Genomic DNA, 26,675 nt, shown 5'->3' with positions numbered 1-26,675 from the left:
AATTGACCTAAAAAGACACCTAGAGAGAGAGTCAGTACTCCGATTTACACATGAAAATAGTGAAAATAACAGTCTGCCATTCTTGGATGTACTAATAACAAAAATAGGAACCTCTTTAAGCACCAACGTATATACCAAGCCCACCAACATAGGATTATGCCTGAACGGTAGAAGTGAGTGCCCCCAAAGATACAAAGCCAGTGTTCTCAATGCTTATATTCGTCGAGCGCTTACCCACTGCTCTGAATGGAGCAACGTGAGTAGAGAGTTTGAAAGAGTAACTCAGGCATTGGTGAACAACGGATATAGCAACGCGGAAATAAACGCTGCTATAAGAAGACACTTGGACCGTTGGTATAATTCAGAACCTAGAATAGAAACCACAACACCCCCAATAAAATTATATTACAAATCAACCATGCACAGTGAACATATAAAAGAGGAAAGAATAATGAAAGAAATAATCCGTAAAGGAGTAAAAAGCACTACTCCTAACCAAAACATAAACCTGATAATATTCTACAAAACCAAGAAGACTTCCGAACTCCTTATCAAAAACAGCCCGAAGCCGACGGAGAACCCTCTACAGCAGTCAAGCGTTGTATACATGTACACTTGCCCCCACGAAGGATGTAACCTTCAATGTAAGTACATAGGTATGACGTCGACCAAGCTGACGAGGCGTTTGACATGCCATCTTCAATCTGGTGCCCCTAGGAATCACATGAGACAAGCCCATGACATTACTCTAACAAGAGAAATGTTGAACAAGAATACTTGCATAATAGACAAAACCCAAGATTCAAGAAGATTACAAATTCTTGAGGCAATTCACATAAGAATAGAGCGACCTACCATGAACACCCAAATCACGGAACTATTTACTCTACCCACCATGAGAGTAAGGACAAGACAAGAACATATCGATGCCAACACAGAAGACAGTGTCCAACATAACAGGCCAATTACACTGGATTAATCTTTGTGTTTAGATAGGAGATGCCTCGTATGGGCCAATAAGCCTTCTGCAGCCCCTATGTTTATCCCTTATGTATCCCCCCATGTTTTTCACCTTCATTGTATTATCACCTGACCTAATGCGGGTATAAAATCAACTAGTATTGTAAGATCTGTTCACTTGAGAATGAACCATGGAGGTTCGAAACGTCGTGCAAATTATACAAATAAGTGTAATACACTCTATAGTAAATCACTTCTTTTCTTCACCTTAAAAGTACGAAAATGAGTTTTGGAGAACTCCTATTCCAATTAAGCCCTGATGCTAAGAAAATAGTTAGAGGGATAGAAGCCCTAAACCAGAAAATAATAAATACAGAATATGCGGTCATATTCAATGAAACATATATATATATATATATATATATATATATATATATATATATATATATATATATATATATATATATATATATATATATATATATATATAGCTATTGAAGAGGGGAAGGGGGTCTGTCAGAAATCAAGCTTTGACTACAATGAAACGACCTTCTCGGGTGAGACCCTCAGTTGCTTCTTGTCCCTAATCTGTTCTTTTCTTACCTGAGGAGCGGTGGAGCATTTCATTTCAGGCAACAAGTGATTGAAGGAGTTGGCTTGCTTGAGCTTTTGGTGACCTGGGCTGCCATATGTTTATGGTCAGGCACAACAGGATTGGTAGCACAGTGGTCTATGTTGTCAACTCTCAACCGAAGGTCCCGAGCAGGACCTAGATGGTTTGGACAAGTTTCCTTTAACTTGATACTGCTGTTAATCTAGCAGTAAAATGTTACTTGGTGGTTAAAAAATTGCTGTGGGTTGCATCCTGGAGAAGTTATCATTGGTCACAGGGGACCTCTATAATCCTAAGTACAGAACAGACTTTCTTTCCCTAACAATGAGGAAACAATTGTTGTAAGGGTTGTATTCCTACCTTCAAATCTTTAATTTCACTCGAGCAGTGGCTTGTTTTTTGCACCTGGGTTTTCAGGTGGGTTTTCCTCAGTTTTGGGTACATTTGATTTCCCAAACTACCTTTGCATCATAAAGCAAGCCAGAGTTTGGTATTGGCAGATCAGGCAGATTAAGGCAGATCTTGGAGGTCTGGTGTTTCCCCTTAGGCATGGCATAAATTAAAGAGTACTTAACTCAGGGAAGCTACGAGGGCCCTCCACGAAAGATTGTTTGTCATTACGTACTGTCAACACTTGATTTTGTCCAGTTCTGTATACCAATTGTATGTTTTTATATAAAATGTTTACAATTACAGATACAGTTCTATCAAACAGTAGCACACCTCCATGGTATTAGTAGCAGATAATTTTATAACTGTACAGTGCTATATACAATAATTGATTACAAAATTTTACCCATGCAGTACTGCTATTGCATTTGGCATGCAAATGCACGTGCTCTTTCCCATTTTACAATAGAAGATTTCCAGGCAGCGAGGCCATTATGGAAGGGGGTGTGGAGGGAGTGGGGAGGAGGAGCGGCTGCAGCAGCTGGAAGAAGAACAAGAACAACTCAACAATTCTCTGATGGCTCTTACATCCCACTTTGCACAGGTAGGCTATGCTCTCCAGGTGACTTGGAACTTAGTCACTTCAAATTCTGCATTTTCAATAGGATGTCACAATATATTTTATTTGTATAATTTTAGTTATTATGTCTCAAGATAGCCACATTTGCAAGTGCCACTAGCTGGAGAGTATTTGTCAGGCATTTACTTTGGCCATCCCCCCAAAAAATTTAGATCGGTTGGAAGGAAGCTTTTGGCAATGTTTACTCAGCCCTACCTTTATCACTGATCATCAATATCAATGACCCTTGGCCCTCTTTATTATTATACCTCATCTTAGAACTACGTAGGGAATTGGCCTCGACTACCTCGTCTTGGATTGTTCCACTTGTTCAATACTTTTACACTGAAGTGTTTTCTTATATCCTTACGACTTCTTTAAGTTTCAAGTTTCTACCCATGTCCTCTCGTCCTGCCCTGTTCGTGAAGAGCATTTTGTTTGTTCACGTTGCTAATCCTTTTAAGAGTCTTGGTCATGATCATGTCACCTTATACCCTTCTCTTTTGCCTGTGTGGTGAGGGCTTAATTTCCTTTTGTGTTTCTCATAGTTCAGTCCTCTTAAATTTGAGGACCCCTTTTGCAGCAATTCTCAGGATTGTTCTAACCTTCTAAGAATAAGGATTTGGCTGTTTCTGCTTGCTTTACCAAAAATATATGCAGCACTATAGTCTGGGGTGAATAGCTAGTATGTAGCAGAGATAATAGCATTATTCTCGGGCACTAAAGACTTCACTATTCATTATTTATAGGCATACATGGCTATTATTTATAGGCATACATTTGTCTAAATACAAATTAACATTTGTTGTATCACATCCTATATGAAAAATATATAAAATTTGATGATAATTTCCACAAAAATGGGCAAATGTTATGAAACTCCAGGGTTCATGCAAAAATTCAGATTGAGTTTGAAATGATATAATCCAGATTTTGGAGGTGCACCTCCATAATCCCGAGGCCCCCCTCGACCTTTCCAGGTATGAGACTCTACAGTTCTGGGATGATTTTTATTGTTGGGTTGTCGAGGTTTATGGGTTTAAACGGTGGGGCCCAGGAGTGGCAACATGAACTGTAGCGAACACAAATAAGAAATGTTAATTTTGGTAACATGGACGTGGGTTTTTTAAAACGGGTATTCTCTTATTCACATGTCTTAATTACTCGCCCACAGGTTCAATTTCGGTTGAAGCAAATTGTAGATGCTTCACCGGAAGAGAAGGAGATCCTTCTTCTCCAGCTGGAAGAGTTTGCTAACAGAGGTATTCCTGATTTGCGGGATCTGTCTGTATGTAAGAAGTCTACAGTCAGTGAACATGTAAGTTTACTCTTAATTTGATGTACCTTTTGTGTATGTGTGTATAATTTTTAGTGTGATTACTTATTTGATCAATATACTTTTCATTTACAGGACAGAGCTAAAGCTGATTGGGTGTTGTATTCCCTTGCCCATTGAGTGTACAGTACCATACAGTACTTGCTTTTGTGTATTTATTCACGCACCGCTTTATTTTACAGAGCGTTCATCCCATCAACAACTTGATTTAAGAAATGTTTTCTAATAGCTCACCTACAGGTCATTTTTTGCTAGTGTTAGGTGTGTTCTCTGGTTATGGCTAGTGCTGGAGTAACAAAATCTTCCCTTTGCCCATTGTCTTCCAGGTTGGTAAGCTTTTATATTTTCAACCTTTATATAGTTCATATCATTCAACTCCAGTAACTACTTTGTTAATGATTTCCAAAGGTTAATAAATGAAATTAATAAAATGTTATCTTATTCCAAGATATTACGGTACTATAAATGAGAAGGTGAATAATGGTTATTTACTTGATTCTAGGATGATATCCTGAGGCATTAACTTTAAAAAAAAGTCTATCATGTTTTACTTAAAAAAAATTAAAATGATGGGAAAGGTAATAAACAAGTGCCTGTGTTTTGATTAAAATAATCTCGCTTGTATGGTTTATACTGAGAAACATTTTATAGATGCATTTTAAGGTACAGTACTGTAAAGCCATGATTATAATTTGGTCAATGCTGTATAATGTAAATATTGTACTCGGTTCCAAAGAGATGCTCGGCATGTCTTGTGAACATGGTTGAAATTAATCCATAGTCATTTAAATGTTATAATATCTAGCACTGTACTGTTACAGTATCTCTATATTGCAAATACAGTACTGTAACTAATTTGAGGATCACTGTAATTATGGCCATACCAGAGGCATATATGCTGCTCTGTTTGCAACTAAAATAGGCTGTATTAGCAAAGGTTTCAGAATTGTATGTGAAATTGCAGAATATTTTATGTGAAATGGCAAAATGATGCACACACTATTGGTAATAGAAAGCTGATACTGTAGTAGAAAGACAGGATCTTTGTTTAACTTTCTAACTTGATATGAATATCATAGTTGTGTTGGAATTAAATGCTGTACTGTATTTCTATGTAAAAAAAAATCCAGAACTGCCTTTGTTGTTGCAATTTATAATGACAGAAGCATCATTGTTATCTATGCCTAGAGTGATGGAGGAGTGGACAGCATTGGGATAACACGACAGAAGGAACTAATTGAGCAGCTAAAGCAGCAGTTGGAAGATCTCGAAAACTATGTATACCAAACGGGAGAAGGTGGACCCCCACAAGCCAAGGTTATGGAAAAACAGCGGGTCATTATAGGTGAGAAAAAAATTGGTAAAGTGCCTATACTGTATTTTCAATATACTGTACATCATTTATCATGAATTTAAATTGCAAAAAATAGTTACGCAGGAATAATTTTTTAACCACAAATTATAGTTTCTTCTTAGTATTTGATATAGTATGGAATAGTAATCTGGAGGTCTATTAGAGAAGAGGAACTGATTGAGCCTGTACGTATCAACTGTTTGAAATATTTGGAAATTATATTGTGCTTGCTAATCTGGGATGTTCTTAGAAAATGGGTAAAGCATTCAGGAGTGTATCTTCATATCTTAAAAAGTGCTTGCTTAATTTATTACCTTCCAGAACAACTAAAAGGGAAACTCAATTTGAATGTGGATGAACTTGACAAGTTGACTGTGGATGATCTTCGTGTCAAAGTGGATCATGCTATCAGAGAGGCAAGTTAATTATTAACTTCATTAACTTGGGCATTTTGCGAAGCTGTATAGAAATATTGGCCATGCATATACAACAATATCTAAACACAGTATTCTTAAACACTTCGACACTTACAATTTCCTTCTACTAAGTAGCAGTTTCAGTATAAACGTAGCACTAATCCTCTATTGAAGTAATTGTTACTTGCTTACTTGAATTAATGTACAGGAAACATAATAGCCATTTCAATAAAAGCTGGGAATTGCATGTGCTTGTAAGGGATAAAGTAAAGAGGTTTTCATGTGTAGACTACTTAATATAAAACTTTGTATCTTGTTTGCATGGGTAGTCTCCTGTATGCAGCCTGTATTGTATTTATATAAAGTGCACCATACTTTGTAGTACAGGATATACACCAGGCCATATGTTATGTATGTGTAGTGTACTTAGTTTTCCATCACTGAATACCTTTTTCTTCTCAAATATTGGTGTGGGTTAATTCTTTTTGTATCATAACAAAATATTTCCTTTTCTTCATGCTACTCTTGGATACACATCCATACTGTTGCATCCCTGGACTAATGTGGACTAACCATTGCCTGGCCTTGTAACCCGTGGAAATTTTGGTGTTTTGCGTGCAGCTGGTGAATCCCCTCATGATGAAGGAGCAGTTGGTAGCTCAGCTCCAGACGCAGATTATAGACCTGGAGAGGTTTATCGAGTTCCTGCAAGGTGAGTCCCAAGTTATTCATCAAATGCCACAACCATCAAAAGAATGTAACTGTGAAAGTCTTCTACTCCCTGTTGTTTAGTGTCGAGTGTAATTTAAGCTGTTGTGTGCACTTTTAACGAAATGTTTCTTCGTGTAGCACTCTACATTTTCCCGTTATGTGTTTGACAACACTCGCAACAGAATAACTAATAGTGACTAATCATTTTTGTTTCTGAAAATGTTGTATAATATCCCTGTCAATGCTCATTGGTTATATTTTATGTATGATAGTATATTATTTGAATGTCTCTTTAAATGACAACTTGTAAATAGGCACCTGCTCTAGTTATATGCAAAGGTGGGTAGGACCGAATTTGTGGAACTCGGTCTATTATGAGAACCATCTTGAGATCTTGAGATGATTTCGGGGGTTTTTTTTTTTAGTGTCCCAGCGGCCCGGTCCTCGACCAGGCCTCCACCCACAGGAAGCAGCCTGTAACAGCTGACTAACACCCAGGTACCTATTTTACTGCTAGGTAACAGGGGCATAGGGTGAAAGAAACTCTGCCCATTGTTTCTCGCCGGCACCTGGGATCGAACCCAGGACCCCAGGATCACAAGTCCAGCGTGCTGTCCGCTCGGCCGACCGGCTCCCTACCATGACCAGGAAAGTTGGTCCTTTTTCCAGGAAGGACCAAAATGAGGATCAACAGTATTTTATAGCAATTCTGGATGGTCCGATGTTCACCCCCACACAAATCAAAGGGGCTTTAAAAGAAACGTACTATACAAACAAAATATGAACTCAATGTAAGTACAGTAATAACAATAATTGAAAGTCTCTAGTATGGAACTTGGTTACTCATGCATGTAAAGTGGACAAAAAAATTATATATATATATATATATATATATATATATATATATATATATATATATATATATATATATATATATATATATATATATATATATATATATATACATATATATATATACATATATATATATATACATATATATATATACATATATATATATACATATATATATACATATATATATATACATATATATATATATACATATATATATATATATATATATATATATATATATATATATATATATATATATATATATATATATATATATATATATATAATTTATTTATTTATTACACTGTATATAATCCATACTTACTTAATTTTCTCAATTACCACTCGATGGCTAATCATGGAGTTCAGATGTGATTTTCATTCTTTTTTTTTTTCGTTCTTTCTTTATACTGTGTATCATTGTTCATGTAATTAATTTACTATTGGCCTCTATAACAATTGGAAAGTGATAACGAGTTGGTTGCCGAGTTACGCCCACTCCACATGACGCATCCATGCTATATATGCACTCAACTACAAATAATACAAGTCTTGTATGAAGAGGTGTGCTGTACAGCTCTTAGTGGTAGCATGTACAAAGGAACAAGGTTGATGCTGGAACTAGAGTTGTGTTGATGAATAATAATTTACACCACCCTGGCTAGTCAGTGAGCTAGAAAGTGCTCACTCCTGGATTAGTAGCACTATTCAAAGTCATTAGATATGGGTACTAACTAGTCAAGTCTCGCAGTAATGGTACTTCATCACTCCAAACTGTGTGAAGTGCAGGATATGCGGCAGATTCTCTCATTTTCTTTCTTTTAAAGTGTCACATAAGAGCATGAAGAAACAAGAATAGTGGTTTGAAACAATGCTAGGTGGCAGCAGCTTTTGAATAAGGAGCACTGCACCCAGCCTCCATAATAGGCGCTGAGGTGGTGGTGTAGGTGACCTGCTTGTGTGTTGTGGTGCCAGTTCTCCTTCGTGTGAGAGATATGGTGCAAGTGTGGATGAAATTTTTAAACACCTTGCCCTTTCTTTATTAAACTTTCCTATAATGATGAATGAGTAGATTTTTATTTATGAAATTAGCCTGATAAAATATATTCCTAAAATCTGGACTTTTAAGATGAGAAATGAAGTCCCCAGAAAGTTTAATGTGTCTGAAACAAGGAAGCCAGTATAAATGAAGACAAAAAAGGAGTTGATTATTCCAGTATTCCCAAATATGACATTCCTTTACATCTTTTCCTTGTATTCACACTTGATTTCTTGGAAATGTTTAAAGGAGGAGCTTAAAATTAACCCTTGTCTGTCTTGTTTATAGGTGAAGGAACAGTTACCAAGGTAAAAGGACCCAAGGCACCTTGTCATTGCAAAGAGCCGCGGCCACCTGGTGATGGTAGACCACAGGAGTCGGGCAGCAAGTGGGGCAAGGCCGGAACTCAGAGAAATAAGAATCGAAGACCAGGAACAGATAAAGAGCAGGTTTGTTATTTCTTGAAGTACTGTATTATACTGCAATTATTCAATGACCAGACTAGTTCTTGTGAACCTCTTCTTCTGTTAGTTCAGCAACTGAATAAGGCCCTTCATAATCACTTTTAATTTAAATAAGGGTAATTTTCTTAATGTCCATCACATTAAAGGCTTCAATACTGCACTTATTTCCAGCACTGATGTTATATCTCTGATGCATTATCTATCCCTGTTTATAATGATAAGTTGGAGACATTTTTCTTTAAAAGTCAACAAGGGCATTGATAGGTGTTGATCGGCAATTGTTTGTTCCTTGTGTAATAGAGTTCTTGATGGTTTTTAGCTACTGAAGGAAACGGAAAATATCATGAAACAAGCCGCAACACTGATGAGCATGTTGTCATTCGGGTGTGGGACAACCAGAGGCAGGTTTCAAAAGAACACCCTGAAAAAAACACCACGGGGAAATCATTATGGGTGAGTTTGATCTCCTTGAAGTATCCTTATTGCTGATGGTTTGCAAAAACTTGGTAATGGAGTACAAGTACTTTGAAAAAGTGACTTCTCTGAAATGATGTACTTGCCTAATTATGCCTGCAGGGATTGAGCTTCAACTCTTTGGTCTTGCCTCTTGACTTTGAATTAACTGATGTTCCTCTGAAATTGTGCATGGAGTCTGTCTCCATTACTGTACAGGTACTTTAGTTTTTAGTACATAACATTTGTTCACTGCTCTGGAACTTATTTTTTACTTTCTTCTCCCCCCAAATATATCTGTTGTTGTCTGTGTATCATCCCTCCCAAATAATGTACATAACCTTTTAGTCTTCCAGTGACGTGTGGTTTAATTCAATTATTCTTTTCTTGTAAATCATGCTCTCATTTCTGGGTCTAATCTGGTAACCCACCTCAGGACTAAATCCTACTTTTTGTGTTTGATAAGATAAGGACTCCACACTGGTGCCGCATATTCCAGGTTCAGTGTGATCTCGACCCCCAGTTTTTTTTTTTATCCTCCTGATTCATGACTAGTTTCATCCCACATTTGGTACCTTGTGTCCAGCCTCCTGTTCTCAGCACCCAGTTTCATTAATTTGTACTTCCTCATATAATTTAATTTCAACAGTGGTTTGTTTTGTTGCACATGGACTTACTGCCCAGTTTTCATAGGAATTTGGGGCAATCTGATCCCTATTTGCCTTTCACCTTGAGTAAATCAGGTTCTGGTTAATATGGGTAAGCTCGGAGGCATGATACAACCATTAGGCTTTGCAGTATCGTTGCTTAAGTTACAGGGAAGTACTGAGGGGCCAACCATAAAGGGGTATTTCATTATGTTTAACACTTGATTTTTTGGGAGGATATCAGAAAGGCCAGCTAATAGTTTTCCTTGTAAAAAATGGGTTAGATATTTAAGCTTTCCTGTATTTTAATTAATTTTCTATGTTATATGATAAATCCTTCTTGATGCTGATCTCTTGTATAGGTGAACTATTTTTTGCCACAGCACATGCTAGAAGCATTGGTTGTAATACTAAAATAAGATGAAGTACAGTATTTGTCTAATGATTTCATCTCTCTGTAGAGATTTAAGAGCATCACTAGAAGTTGCAATCAACAATGTGCTGGAGTTATTAGGCCCAGAAACTCCTGCTGATAGTGACTACACTAGTGACTCTGAGGAGATGCCCATTATGTCTGGTAATGAAGAACTAACCGTGGCTGTCCGCAAGCACCTTGCTCCTGCCCTGAGAGATCTCATACAACATGGACTAATGCCTGTAAGCTGAAATTCACGGTACAAGTAATGAGCTTGCATTTTATTTTCAACTAAATCCTGTTTAAATTCTTCAATTTCTTCTGATAAAACATTGCTCATAATATAGTAGGCTTCTGATGTACCTTGTTCATCACTTCTAAATTAATGTAAATTTACATTTGTACAACATCTATAGCACTGAAAACAAAACAATCTATAGTGTAATTGATGCACAATGTGGGCCTCACCTGGGCTGTTCCATATTGGATCTCCTTTGAATTCTTATTGGTGACATTTCGGTTATCATTTTACACGTGTTGTGTACACTTTTTTTTTATTACATTCTGCACTTTATTACGTACTGTATTGTTGGGAAGTGGTTGAAGTTTGCAGTGATGATGTATATAGATATGTACTATATAAAACGGGATATATGTCTGAAGTAGGAGGCTATACACTTGGGGCTAGCCTAGCCTAAGTTTCCCAAATGCATAATCCCCCCCCCCCATGTTTCGAGTATCATAGGCCAGTTGGGGGTTGGCCCAGGTGGCATGCTTTAAGAAGTATTGATATCTTGAATGTCCCTCCCCCCCCCACTATTATCCTGTGATTTTTCATGGTCTGAAATAAAATCACGTGTGTATTTTGTTGAGTTTTAAGCTGTTTTTCAATGTTTTGTAATATTAAGTATTAAGTTCTGAAAGCAATGGGGAGGAGGAAGAGGATGGATGTCAGGGGGGGGAAGGGGAAGAAGACAGGTGAGAGGGGGAAGATAGGGGAGAGAGATCCCCAGCTGCAGCTAGATACCTTATCTAGTGTAGTTACACAATTCCCCTCTCTGGTAACAGGAGACCTGTACTCGGGCTCATATCAAGGCCCTTCCCCCATTCCCTAGGCCAGCTACTGACCTTCCCCAGGATGCATCAGTTGCTTTACTTCCAGGTACCTATTCACTGCTAGGTGAACAGAGGTGAAAAGAAACCTGCCTAACAATTTCTGACTTGCCCAAGGACTGAACCCGGGAATCACCAATTGTGAGTTGAGAACGTAGACCACTGTATTACAGGACCCATATATACGAGATATAAAAAAATTCGCCAATGAGTTAGACAATGTGCCTGACGAAAGTTTACATGGGTTTTGTCATACAGTAAACCTTGTAGGCCACATCCATGTGCTGACCAACCATGTTTATATTTGTTTCCTGTATTTTGGAGAGATTGTATGCTCCATACTGCATTTCTGCACAGATCCATCCACTTCGTGTAATACACTTTATGGAGCGCATTAGGTAATTATGAGTCTTGATCCAGCTGCCTGGCTGCTCCCTTTGACCTTGAGGCACACTCGGTTTCTAATTAGGAGCCAGTCTACTGCTGCTGGGTATTTCATGATATTAGCTTTATTTTCCCATTTGTTTGTATAATTAGTATATGGACATTACAACTAAACACTTCTGCCAATTTGCAGCCACAAATACATAATGAAGTGCAGAATACCTGCGAAGTTCCATTATGCATGATAATCCAAAATGAGTTAAAATGTAACATTTTGTAAATAATTGTTAACTCCTGTAATGTATTGTTATATCTGATGTATAAGTCCATTAATATATTGCTGTGTCTTTATCCAACATAAACATACGTTGCATATTATAAAGCTCATAACATTAACTCATGATTTTGATCATAACTTTTTATTACGAGATCTAATTAATTTCATTTGTCGTTTGTAATAATATCACAAGTAAAAAAAAGACTTGATACAATTTTATTTTTGCACAGGTTGGACAGAGCAAGAGTTTGGTTCCTTTTCTCTCATGTTTCCCACAACAATCACAGAAAGCTGCCAAGCTCATGCACGCATGGGACCTCATTCTCAAATATTACCAATTTAAAAAGGGAGACCAGTATAATCGAACGCCAGCTAGAAGGCTTAGTCAAGTAAGTTAATTTATCTTACAGTAGTATCCACAGTTCTATCCACAATAGTGTATAGAATGCCGTACTTTACTGGACATAATACCGAACAAATGGGATGGATTTCAAGTTGTGGAAACATGGAATTTTTTTTATATAGAGTAAGAGTTTAAATTTAGAGATGCTCATGTGGAAGAAATGAAATATTTTAATATTAAAGGGGGGGGGGGTAATTGCTAATAAAAAAAGGGTTTGTGGCATTATTTTATGAACTTTTTGCAGAGTTTCAACTTGGAGATTACTGGTGGGTCGGCCATGACTAACAAACAGAGTCTTTTAGGGGTCATTGGAAGTATAATTTCTTCACATACACCACTAAAGAGGAGCTATGACTCACATTTTAAGGCCTTTGTGTGTGCTGCTCTTAAGTAAGTACCATTTACTGTATCTTAGAAATTATGAACGGAATGCTATTACTAAATATAATTGAGATGATATTCAGTTAGTGGCACCCTTCCAATTATGAGGAAGAAAATGAATATTGTACTGTGCAGAAAAAGAGAGATTATGATTAAATTGTCTCCCTTTTGCTTCATCATCAGTCAGAAGAAGTTGATAATCTGGTTGCGTCTCATTTTCCGGACTCAAACGTTGACAGAAAACTATTACCAGTCTTGGAGTTATGTCGGCAAAACAGGTACACGTGACATTCTGTTCTCTTTAGTCCTGCCTTGATCACAAAGCTAAGACATTCTTTGAACTTTGGTACATATTTTTATAAAGATCCAAGACATGTTCATATTCAAAATTCAAATTTTATTTTGTAAGAATATTGTGGTGTACATTTGAATACACTGTACTGTAAATGCGCATTGGAACATATACTTTAACCACCCCCTTTTTTTTCCAGGTTTTGAAGATGCCTTTCGTTCATTGGAGAGGTTAAATAAATACAATTATAACCTACCGATTGACTTAGCAGTTCGACCATTTCAAAACATTAAAGATGCATTCTGATCAAGTCGTAAACAGTCAGAAAACGGGGAAAACAACTTGTGGAGTCGAATTTCACAAAATTCAGAGTATGGTCTTCCTATGGTAAGGATTTAAGTTGTCTACTTGTGCACATTTGCATTGTGCTTTATAAAAAAAATCCAAGAAAATAGTTTTTAGTATTATTAAAGCAAAGTTTTGGTAACCATCACGTATAGTAGTTAATAAATGATCACACTTGCTGCTGCTTTAGCTAGAGCACAAGAATAAAAAATAAATTACTAAAGATAATTACTAGTATTTTTTAAGACATTAACCTTTTTATCTAAAAAAGATAGGATTTCCTTTTTATACATTTATACAATGGTATATTATTTTGAATTATTTCTTAATACTTCTGCCATGACTATTTGTAAAAAAAAAAAATTCTTTGTCAGTTATCCAGCCAATAATGCCCAAAACATTTGACCCAACAATTTCCCATCAAAACGGTTGCCTTTTATTATTAAGATAGTGGCCATTATGTGTTGTCCAACTGTTTTTGAGCATGGCCCTTTCCAAAAGGGTAAATTGTTACCATTAGAGCAGACCTTCACATGGCAGTCCACTTTTTGCTCACTGTAGTGCTGGGATGTAGGTCAGTATCTGCAGTTATTAATTACAAACTTTTCACCTCCAAAGTTCTTCTCTTACAAAATGAAACAATGAAGTCATGATTGTGGTAAATATAGCTTTGAAAACATTGGTCAGGGTACAACAGCATAAATAACCCAACTGGAAGATATTAGGATTCTCTTCCTTTAATTATAGTGCCCCATTTACATTTATTATTATTTAAAATTTCATTAAAGATTTTACTGAACCAAATATCCTGCAGTAGAAAATTATTCAGTACATTAAAGGAGTCTAGCATGAAGGCAGGCATACATATTCATACTTAAACTTGGAAGAAGGGGGCATAGTTCATCCTGAATATAAAATTAAATATCTGCATTGTTACAGGCAGCCATTAAAGTTAGTATGAGTAATCGGATATAACAATAGTGTTAATTATAACAGACTATACAATTGAATTCTTCCAAACTTAAGATCCACAAAATGTATTGACCATCTAAACAAGTGTTTAAGTGTGAACACAGTACTGTATTTCCAAGGAAAACCTGAAAATGTTGGTATGTAAAAATTTCCAGCACTTGTAATGTAAGAGTATGCCAGCAAGCAAGTCTAGTTACTCTCTAGATGCTGTAGATTTTGTGAAAAGTTTACCATACTACAGATACTGTTGTGTGATGAATGACTATTAAGTTAAGCACTATGCCAGTATCATGTATTCATGGCAAATGGTTGGATTCACTGAAATGAAAATATAAATCATCTAGTCTGACTTTCAAAGGTCATTATTATTTAACTTTATTTTTGTGAGTGTGTTTTCTTTAACCAGTACTCATTCAGAGGTAGATTGTTAATTATGAATGCTTATAAATATATGCAAGTTATATCTCCATTCTTATAGAAGCGGTTGTGTTCTCTGTGCACTGTTGGAAATCATTTTTTATCACGTATAGTGTTACTGCTAAATTGTAATTGGAATATTACCACAAGTATGGTTCTGAAGCCATTTTAACAAATGTCCCAGACAATGGAAATTAAAAGCCAAAGTTATGTTATTGAAGTAAATATTTGTTTTGTCTAATTTTTTAAATGCATTCAGTTTATTAAAAAAAATCTTTAAGTACTACTGTAGTAAAAAAGACGGTAGTATAAATGGAAGATAAAAACTTGACAAAAAAAGTGTTTAGAATGCATCACAAGTGCACCCTTGAGGAATGAGAACTTCAGCCTACTTCACCATTTCTGTTCCGAGCCTTTGAATGAGTTTGGTGGTAGATGCGGTAGCTAAACACCAGATGCCATTGTTGTGATGGTTTCATGTTTAGTAAATTGTATTTTGACAATCTCTGAATTTCTCAACAATTTAAAGTGCTCTGGGTTGGAAGCTCTGTGGAGTTACTGAGAAGGGTTCACTCTAAAAATACTGTTAAGTACAGTACTACTTGCTCTATAATGAAATGAGTCTTTTTGTGCAGTTTTCCCCATTTATCTGTTTTCTAGGGGTTTTCTCTGGCTCAAGAATGAGTCGCGGGATGTGGCTATGACTGATTGACAGCACTGCCATCTGGTGGAGGGAGATGGAAGATGCAATGTGGTATTTCGGTTATTTAAAATAGTTTTGAATTGTATTTGGGATTTAATATGTAATACCAAACATTTGTCAGTGTTTGAGATTTTTTGTGACCCTCTGCATTTTTTTTTCCTCGATACGTGGTATTGTATTGAGCTTCCCCACATGTATAAGACAGTACAGTAGGATTCTGCTTCCTTCTCTCATTAGACCTTGAAATAGTCTCATGTGTTCGGCGAGTTATTGGCCTAGAGGGACCAGTAACAGGTTTTTCATTAAATGCATATTAGCACATTACATAAAATACTGGCATGTTTTAACTGATGCTTCAGTTATAAAATGTAAATTAAAAACATTTCTTGTTTGGTGGAAAGGGTTGCCAGAGAAAATCTTCCATTTAGAAGTTTTTGATTCATCAAGCATCAGTTATGCTGCCGCTATAGTTCGTATTTGATTGCAAGTTACCTTGTAAAACTTGCATTCTGATTGCAAGTTACCTTGTAAAACTGGCATTCTGATTGCAAGTTACCTTGTAAAACTGGCATTCTGATTGCAAGTTATCTTGTAAAATTAGCAAATGCTACTTTTCTAAGTGACAATTTTTGTTCTTAATTTACCTTTAGGACTAAAATTGATTAGGTGCATGAGGTTGCTTAAACTAGTCAATAATTAAATGAATATTAACCTTTTGTAGGGAAATAATTAACAATTTTAATTTTATTAAAGTAAATTGTGATGTATTTTAGGAATCTCTGAATTTGTTTTAAATGGCTGTGAATCTGTAAATACTTACTAGGCTATGAATAGTAATTTGTTTCAGAAATCTTAATAAAAGTAATGTACCGTGTTTATAAAATATGCCGGCTCTGGTTAATTTGCCATTCCGATAGTATTTCTTACTTGGGGAAATTGGGTTTGGGGCCCAAGAACTTGAACCATTTAGGTTATTCACCAATATTCACCTTGTGTGTATGTGTTATCTTTATTTATTTGTCTGTGTATTTATATTTGGAAAAGGGAGTGTTGTAACACGGGTTTGGGTTCCTCTCTCTACTTATCTACCTTCTACTCCCTCTACCCATATTCTTACTTTTTATTCTCTACCAAGGGACTCCAAAACTTTTACCAAAGCCAACTCCACGCCACGTGGTCCTAAGACGATTGACCGACTTAGGATTCTACACCCAGTATGACGTGACCTAAGCTCTGAGCAAAACCCTAGAGTCGCCTCTACGCTGCCACCACCAGACCAGTAACACAAGAGCAATGATCGAGGTCTGGATCGATCACGCTAATTAATCAACCTTGGGGCTTGATCCCCACTATATACGATGACCTTGAGTGTGGAATAAATTACACGGTAATGATAATTCCGATTCGATGTTAGAATCGGCGCCCAATACAACTCTGCCTCGTGTGGACCACGTGACCAGGAAAAGTATACACATAAACACATGGAAACAATAAAAATGCAAATTATTAACTTAATTTATTAAAAGAAAACTAAAACAAAATCTAAATATGTTCACTCCCTGTCACTTTAACACTCCCTACTTGACCTGAGTGGCAAATGAGACTATTTCTATACATAACCATAGCAACTATACCTCTATGTTTTACCAGCTAAGGATGTTGGGCTGGTCTTGGGGAGAGGTAAGATGTTTGACCTCTCCCAGCTGCTCGGCAGATCACACTGATCTCTTCCTTGTCTGGTCTACCCCAGACAGAACATTGTATCCTTCCGCCTAGTCAAAGTTTTACCAAGTTACTAGCCAGGTTTAAGTTATAACAATTAACCTCTGTTTGTACTGAATTGATCCAGACTGGTTGAATTATTTTACTGAAATTAAATTACACAAACATCTAACGGCAGAGCTGTTCCCGATCCCCCAAAAATGGATAATTGAACTTTGAGAAATAGTAGACCTGTCAACCCTGCTGACCTATGACCGCCGGTCACTCCGCCTTACAAGTTAGATCTGATTCGTGACGTCACTGATGGTGACTTAAACTCAATAATTAGAATACTCTTGATATTGTACCCAGTACTATTATACAATACAATTTTAATACAAAATGAATAAAGGCTAATTTCTCTAAATTACTGAATACTATAGGATGATTCATTATACGCAGCTATGAACAAAGCGTCGGTTATTTCCACCGCGAATCCCCCTGGGGGTCAGGTCACCATGCGGGCTCAGCTTCCCATTCTCTTTTGTCGATAAACCACTCTGGATAATTCTTACAACAGCCTAGTTTGTTACAGTGTACCCACCCAACACACGACGAAACTACGATGTTACTACAATGTTTGAACAAGTTTTAACACCTAACCAGTTGTAACAAGCAATATAGCAAGTTGTAACAAAGTTCTAATACATCATAAAAAAGATGTATCGACTTTATTACAAGATGTAATCAGCAGAAAATAGGGACAGTTACGTTGTGTGTGTTGGCAGGGTATGCATTGCTGCCTCCATCGTTAGTGTGACCCAGGGAGCACAACGTAGAGGTAAGAGAAGGTCTTGGTCTCCTTCAGTATTATTATTATTATTATTATTGAATCTGATATTCTACAAGATATTAATACAAGAAAATAAGTATGTGTACTGATCACTACACAGAGAAATTCCTGGACAGTAAAGAAAAGCTGAAGACTAAATTATTTTAGTACTCCATTTGTAAAATGTTATTACTGGAGGGCACTTTATTCTTGAAATACATAGCGCCATCATTTAATAGTCTGCTCTCGTATCTAAATATTTGACTTGTAGTTTACTCCCCAACCCTGAAAAACTAACAATAGTGGGATTGAATGTCAAATATTGATATGTAATACTATGTGGGATATACAATCATAAGAGCATGAAGATATTTCTGTGAATATAGCATTGTTTGTATGAATAAATGTTGCCACATTAATACATGCTGCTGACAACATCGTGTATTGGATTTAGTGAAATCATAGTTAACAGATTTTAATTACTTAAAAATTAATGTTTGTAGGTTATAGAGATTCATCTTTCAAACAAACATATCAGTTCTGATGTTTGAGAAAACTGCAGTAATATTTTTTATTGGTTATACTGTACTCCACACCACTTTAAAAGTGGTCTGAATTTCCACTCTCAATAACATTGTTTTTTTATGTGTTGGGTTAACATCACACGTAATACATTTCTATCTGCCAACATTGATAGTTTTATTTTATAAATAAATAAATAAATATATATATTATATATATTTAATATATAATATATATATTATTTAGATAATAAAATACTTTGCATTAATGTAGTTAAAGCAATATTATTGTATTTAAAACTACATCATAAGTGCTGAATAACCACTTGGTTTTAGTGCTGGACTCCTGACCTGATCCCTAGTTATAAAATAGTAAAAAAAAAAAAAATAATAGTGCAGGGTTAATTATGCATCAGGATATTGTCTGCCTTTGTGTTGTAATAGTTTGACAAAAGCTGTGATATCACTTTATCATTCATCTCATTTACGTGGAGTCGGCCGACGGGTTACATTTAAGGTCTGTCGTTTGTATTAAAACGGTGAAAATATTTTTACCGTTTTACACTTAATTTTATTCCCAGATATGACAAATCGTGAGAGGTTTTATTTCTACAAATTTTAAATCTGATTGCATATAGCCTGTTAAAAATATTCCTAAACAAATCATACCACAATACCATGCTTACATACGTGATGAGCAACTTAAACATTCATAGTTGCTGAATTTTGTGAAATTGCTCATCATAAGAATTCATCATCAGCCCTGGAATATGGCAATTTAAATTGTGGTAACTGACTTTATTTTCATGTGTGGGGAGTTGGGTGTCTAATGGATACAATGTAACAATTTTGAGAATACCTGTTTAGGTAAGTTAACTACTGTAGTTCTTTGTAAACATTTTGAGCAAATACTTGCATTTGATGACAGAGCCTGTACAGATATTCATTATAATATGCCAAGGAGGTTTTCAGTCGGCTATCCTGTTCTGAATGTGAATTTCCTTTGTATGCAATTATCAATAAGCATCTTAATGTTTACAATATGCAGTTCAAGTTTAGACCTTGTATACCAAACACGTTATGGTAATTGTGTGTGCACATATAAAGAATTATAGTCCTCTGATATATTGTAGATATAAATCTAAAAGACCTATAAAATTAAGTGTTACTTAGTACTCCGATGAAAGTTTACTGGGTATTACATTGTTTCTAACATTTATTGTCTGTATAGGTACTTGTATATACTTGTTTTGAGTCGTTTATTTATTATATAGCTAATTTTTTATAGAAATATTTTATTTTTAAATGACAACTATATAGGTACTATAATACAATCAAGAAAATAGGTGTGAGAGAGAGATGGAAGTTGTGTGTGATGTGTAGGATAAAGGGTATTGATGAACTTTGATAAGTGCATAGTGATGATGGTAATTCTCATCAATTTTATTGTGAAGGTATTGCAGACAACCAACATATTTTTAAGGCTTATTAAGTTCATAAGTCGCATAAAGAAAACCCATAAGTGCATCTTGGCATCCAGTCTGCAGATATACAGGACTAGTTCCCCAAATGAATTGATTCATATATGTATCACTTGGTTATCAAGTTATCAGGTGAGGAATGTGACATAAGGAGAAGTAACAAGGTCACTGTTGCAACCTAATAATTCATTAGTAGATTAGGAAAATAGATACCTGGTACACAGGACATTTATAAAAAGATTGACAAGAAAATGATTTTCTGCATTTGAAGATGTAGCAAATACATTTGTGTTTAAGATTACGCTTCGGTTCTTTTGCAGAACGGGTAAATGCTACCGCCTTTTACAATTTATAGTGCAGCAATTTCCAAAAAGCCATGAAGAGATTTGTTATTAAACTTTAGATGTATAGCTCATAAAAAGTGATACACTGTACATAGCATCTAATACCAAGAGTAGACCAGTCTTTCCTTTACAAAAGTGTCTTATTATTATTCCTAGATTGGGATAATTCAGTGATGCATAAAGTTGAATGTTATTTGTGAAGGATACATTATACCTCAAGAAAGTGTTATTGAAAATTTGTTTATTAAAAATTTAGCTCTTTCTATCCACTTATTGTATCAACTATGCTCTCTGCAAGATATACTAGTCATCATCACACACTGGAATATATTGTCTTGCCACATAAATATACAACATATAACACATGTCTTATCACCTAATTATACTTGTGAGAAGTCATTAATTTATTCAGAAGTACTGCATGTCAGACTACCTCCATTCAAGATCTCAAGTATATTTCATGTTGGATTCCTCACTGGTCATCATTTAATCAGTCATATAATCTGAATGACGTGTGTGTCATTATTAATCTACTCCAAAAGTACACTGCATGGTAAGTATATGACCTACCCATTGAACTAACTGCATGCGATATATGTAAATACCTTCACCTACATATTCAAGTATACCTCGTCCAAGTAAACTGCATGTTGGTATCAATTAATCTTCAGAGTATGGAATCTTTCCATGTCTGTACAGTCTCTATTTTCCTTGGCAAACTTGCACAAATACTGAGTAGGATATTGAAAAGGGGAGAAGTTCTGTTTTTATTGCATATATCGACGTTTCAGCCGGAATAGAGCGGTTTTCGTGTACATCTTCCATCGGTAATATAAACGGAAAATCAGGAACATTTTAGTTAATTCTAATGAAAACACATTGGTTTTTATCATTTGTATTGGAAACAACATTGTCATATGTCTTTTCTTGGATCTAAATATTACGAAACCTCGCTCTATGATTTGAAGTTAAAATCCTCATATATGGTAAAATAGTGACTTTTTTCACGTTTTTCAAGTAGTGTGATTTTACGTAAATATATTCGTTTATACCAATATTTCGATACTATTTCATGTAGTATCACGATATGTGATTTGGCCTTCAAATCTCAGAATTTCGCATAATATTGCATTTTTATGCAAGTTTTCTTGCATTTTGTTTCGTACGAAAAATCATCGACTTCAGCAATATTTTGACGTTTATCATCTCCTTTTCTTTCATGTGATTTAAACAAAATATCATCGAATTAGGCAATATTTTGCCGTTTTTCCACGTTTCTGTGAATTTTCAGTTTATGGGTATTAATTCATTATATATACGATAAAAATGATGCAAACACATAATTGATTAGATAATAACCTTAAATACTTCATTTTCAATCAACTATTTGTTTCTCGTTAAAATACTGAGTAAGATATTGAAAAGGGGAGAAGTTCTGTTTTTATTGCATATATCGACATTTCAGCCGGAATAGAGCTGTTTTCGTGTACATCTTCCATCGGTAATATTAACGGAAAATCAGGAACATTTTAATTAATTCTAATGAAAACACATTGGTTTTTATCATTTGTATTGGAAACAACATTGTCATATGTCTTTTCTTGGATCTAAATAATACGAAACCTCGCTCTATGATTTGAAGTTAAAATCCTCATATATGGTTAAATAACGACTTTTTTCACGTTTTTCATGTAGTTTGACATTACGTAAATATATTCATTTTTACCAATATTTCGATACTATTTCATGTAGTATCACGATATGTGATTTGGCCTTGAAATCTCAGAATGTCGCATAATATTGCATTTTAAGCAAGTTTTCTTGCATTTTGTTTCGTACGAAAAATCTTCGAATTTAGCAATATTTTGACGTTTATCATCCCCCTTTTCCTCTATTTGATTTAAACAAAATATCATCGAATAAGGCAATATTTTGCCGTTTTTCCACGTTTCTGTGAATTTTCAGTTTATGGGTATTAATTCATTATATATACGATAAAAATGATGCATTCACATAATTGATTAGATAATAACCTTAAATACTTCATTTTCAATCAACTATTTGTTTCTCGTTAAAATACTGAGTAGGTTATTGAAAAGGGGAGAAGTTCTGTTTTTATTGCATATATCGACGTTTCAGCCGCAATAGAGCGGTTTTCGTGTACATCTTCCATCGGTAATATAAACGGAAAATCAGGAACATTTTAGTTAATTCTAATGAAAACACATTGGTTTTTAACATTTGTATTGGAAACAACATTGTCATATGTCTTTTCTTGGATCTAAATAATACGAAACCTCGCTCTATGATTTGAAGTTAAAATCCTCATATATGGTAAAATAGTGACTTTTTTCACGTTTTTCATGTAGTGTGATTTTATGTAAATATATTCGTTTTTACCAATATTTCGATACTGTTTCATGTAGTATCACGATATGTGATTTGGCCTTCAAATCTCAGAATTTCGCATAATATTGCATTTTAAGCAAGTTTTCTTGCATTTTGTTTCGTAAGAAAAATCATCGAATTTAGCAATATTTTGACGTTTATCATCTTTTCCTTCATGTGATTTAAACAAAATATCATCGAATTAGGCAATATTTTGCCGTTTTTCCACGTTTCTGTGAATTTTCAGTTTATAGGTATTAATTCATTAAATATACGATAAAAATGATGCAAAAACATAATCGATTGGAAATTAACCTTAAATACTTCATTTTCAATCAACTATTTGTTTCTCGTTAAAATACTGAGTAGGATATTGAAAAGGGGAGAAGTTCGGTTTTTATTGCATATATCGACGTTTCAGCCGGTTTAGAGCGGTTTTACGTGTACATCTTCCATCGGTAATATAAACGGAAAATCAGGAACATTCTAATTAATTCTAATGTTAATTCTAATGAAAACAGATTGGTTTTATCATTTGTATTAGAAACAACCTTGTCATATGTCTTTTCTTGGATCTAAATAATACGAAACCTCGCCTCTATGATTTGAAGTTAAAATCCTCATATATGGTTAAATAGTTACTTTTTTCACGTTTTTCATGTAGTTTGACATTACGTAAATATATTCATTTTTACCAATATTTCGATACTATTTCATGTAGTATCACGATATGGGATTTGGCCTTGAAATCTCAGAATGTCGCAGAATATTGCATTTTAAGCAAGTTTTCTTGTATTTTGTTTCGTACGAAAAATCATCGAATTTAGCAATATTTTGACGTTTATTATCTCCTTTTCCTTCATGTTATTAAAACAAAATATCATCGAATTAGGCAATATTTTGCCGTTTTTCCACGTTTTTGTGAATTTTCAGTTTATGGGTATTAATTCATTATATATACGATAAAAATGATGCAAACACATAATTGATTAGATAATAACCTTAAATACTTCATTTTCAATCAACTATTTGTTTCTCGTTAAAATACTGAGTAGGATATTGAAAAGGGGAGAAGTTCTGTTATTGCATATATCGACGTTTCAGCCGCAATAGAGCGGTTTTCGTGTACATCTTCCATCGGTAATATAAACGAAAAATCAGGAACATTTTAGTTAATTCTAATGAAAACACATTGGTTTTTATCATTTGTATTGGAAACAACATTGTTATATGTCTTTTCTTGGATCTAAATAATACGAAACCTCGCTCTATGATTTGAAGTTAAAATCCTCATATATGGTAAAATAGTGACTTTTTTCATGTTTTTCAAGAAGTGTGATTTTACGTAAATATATTCGTTTTTACCAATATTTCGATACTATTTCATGTAGTATCACGATATGTGATTTGGCCTTCAAATCTCAGAATTTCGCATAATATTGCATTTTTATGCAAGTTTTCTTGCATTTTGTTTTGTACGAAAAATCATCGAATTTAGCAATATTTTGACGTTTATCATCTCCTTTTCCTTCATGTGATTTAAACAAAATATCATCGAATTAGGCAATATTTTGCCGTTTTTCCACGTTTTTGTGAATTTTCAGTCTTTGGGTATTAATTCATTAAATATACGATAAAAATGATGCAAACACATAATTGATTGGAAATTAACCTTAAATACTTCATTTTCAATCAACTATTTGTTTCTCGTTAAAAAACTGAGTAGGATATTGAAAAGGGGAGAAGTTCGGTTTTTATTGCATATATCGACGTTTCATCCGGATTAGAGCGGTTTTACGTGTACATCTACCATCGGTAATATAAACGGAAAATCAGGAACATTCTAATTAATTCTAATGTTAATTCTAATGAAAACAGATTGGTTTTATCATTTGTATTGGAAACAACCTTGTCATATGTCTGTTCTTGGATCTAAATAATACGAAACCTCGCTCTATGATTTGAAGTTAAAATCCTCAAATATGGTTAAATAGTGACTTTTTTCACGTTTTTCATGTAGTTTGACATTACGTAAATATATTCATTTTTACCAATATTTCGATACTATTTCATGTAGTATCACGATATGTGATTTGGCCTTGAAATCTCAGAATGTCGCAAAATATTGCATTTTAAGCAAGTTTTCTTGTATTTTGTTTCGTACGAAAAATCATCGAATTTAGCAATATTTTGACGTTGATTATCTCCTTTTCCTTCATGTTATTAAAACAAAATATCATCGAATTAGGCAATATTTTCCCGTTTTTCCACGTTTTTGTGAATTTTCAGTTTGTGGGTATTAATTCATTATATATAGGATAAAAATTTTGCAAACACATAATTGATTAGATAATAACCTTAAATACTTCATTTTCAATCAACTATTCGTTTCTCGTTAAAATACTGAGTAGGATATTGAAAAGGGGAGAAGTTCTGTTTTTATTGCATATATCGACGTTTCAGCCGCAATAGAGCGGTTTTCGTGTACATCTTCCATCGGTAATATAAACGAAAAATCAGGAACATTTTAGTTAATTCTAATGAAAACACATTGGTTTTTATCATTTGTATTGGAAACAACATTGTTATATGTCTTTTCTTGGATCTAAATAATACGAAACCTCGCTCTATGATTTGAAGTTAAAATCCTTATATATGGTTAAATAGTGAATTTTTTCACGTTTTTCAAGTAGTTTGACATTACGTAAATATATTCATTTTTACCAATATTTCGATACTATTTCATGTAGTATCACGATATGTGATTTGGCCTTCAAATCTCAGAATGTCGCATAATATTGCATTTTAAGCAAGTTTTCTTGCATTTTGTTTCGTACGAAAAATCATCGAATTTAGCAATATTTTGACGTTTATCATCCCCCGTTTCCTCTATGTGATTTAAACAAAATATCATCGAATTAGGCAATATTTTGCCGTTTTTCCACGTTTCTGTGAATTTTCAGTTTATGGGTATTAATTCATTATATATACGATAAAAATGATGCAAACACATAATTGATTAGATAATAACCTTAAATACTTTATTTTCAATCAACTATTTGTTTCTCGTTAAAATACTGAGTAGGATATTGAAAAGGGGAGAAGTTCTGTTTTTATTGCATATATCGACGTTTCAGCCGGAATAGAGCGGTTTTCGTGTACATCTTCCATCGGTAATATAAACGGAAAATCAGGAACATTTTAGTTAATTCTAATGAAAACACATTGGTTTTTATCATTTGTATTGGAAACAACATTGTCATATGTCTTTTCTAGGATCTAAATATTACGAAACCTCGCTCTATGATTTGAAGTTAAAATCCTCATATATGGTAAAATAGTGACTTTTTTCACGTTTTTCAAGTAGTGTGATTTTACGTAAATATATTCGTTTTTACCAATATTTCGATACTATTTCATGTAGTATCACGATATGTGATTTGGCCTTCAAATCTCAGAATTTCGCATAATATTGCATTTTTATGCAAGTTTTCTTGCATTTTGTTTCGTACGAAAAATCATCGACTTTAGCAATATTTTGACGTTTATCATCTCCTTTTCCTTCATGTGATTTAAACAAAATATCATCGAATTAGGCAATATTTTGCCGTTTTTCCACGTTTTTGTGAATTTTCAGTCTTTGGGTATTAATTCATTAAATATACGATAAAAATGATGCAAATACATAATTGATTGGAAATTAACCTTAAATACTTCATTTTCAATCAACTATTTGTTTCTCGTTAAAATACTGAGTAGGATATTGTATAGGGGAGAAGTTCGGTTTTTATTGCATATATCGACGTTTCATCCGGATTAGAGCGATTTTACGTGTACATCTTCCAT

The 26,675-nt window shown here is 34.4% G+C and overlaps 1 protein-coding gene across 1 annotated transcript; it reads left to right on the top strand.

Moving 5' to 3' along the window:
* Nucleotides 1–1,499: 1,499 nt before the first annotated feature.
* Nucleotides 1,500–13,648, top strand: LOC138357352 (RUN domain-containing protein 1-like). Its single transcript, XM_069314031.1, has 13 exons — nucleotides 1,500–1,517; nucleotides 2,433–2,567; nucleotides 3,757–3,900; nucleotides 5,107–5,263; nucleotides 5,594–5,688; nucleotides 6,310–6,400; nucleotides 8,585–8,745; nucleotides 9,080–9,213; nucleotides 10,322–10,517; nucleotides 12,280–12,438; nucleotides 12,697–12,842; nucleotides 13,017–13,111; nucleotides 13,325–13,648. Exons 1-13 carry the CDS (start codon nucleotides 1,500–1,502, stop codon nucleotides 13,429–13,431), a joined length of 1,638 nt encoding a protein of 545 aa, XP_069170132.1. The 3' UTR covers nucleotides 13,432–13,648.
* Nucleotides 13,649–26,675: the final 13,027 nt, after the last annotated feature.

This window comes from Procambarus clarkii, chromosome 77, assembly GCF_040958095.1.
Source record: "Procambarus clarkii isolate CNS0578487 chromosome 77, FALCON_Pclarkii_2.0, whole genome shotgun sequence".
Taxonomy (NCBI): Eukaryota; Metazoa; Arthropoda; class Malacostraca; order Decapoda; family Cambaridae; genus Procambarus; species Procambarus clarkii.
This window is presented reverse-complemented; position numbering and strand designations above follow the sequence as displayed.

Excerpts from the sequence above, each read along its gene's own strand:
- LOC138357352 (XM_069314031.1), top strand. Across the intron at positions 3,901-5,106 it reads AGTCTACAGTCAGTGAACAT|AGTGATGGAGGAGTGGACAG; the intron begins GTAAGTTTACTC and ends ATCTATGCCTAG. Across the intron at positions 9,214-10,321 it reads CCACGGGGAAATCATTATGG|AGATTTAAGAGCATCACTAG; the intron begins GTGAGTTTGATC and ends ATCTCTCTGTAG.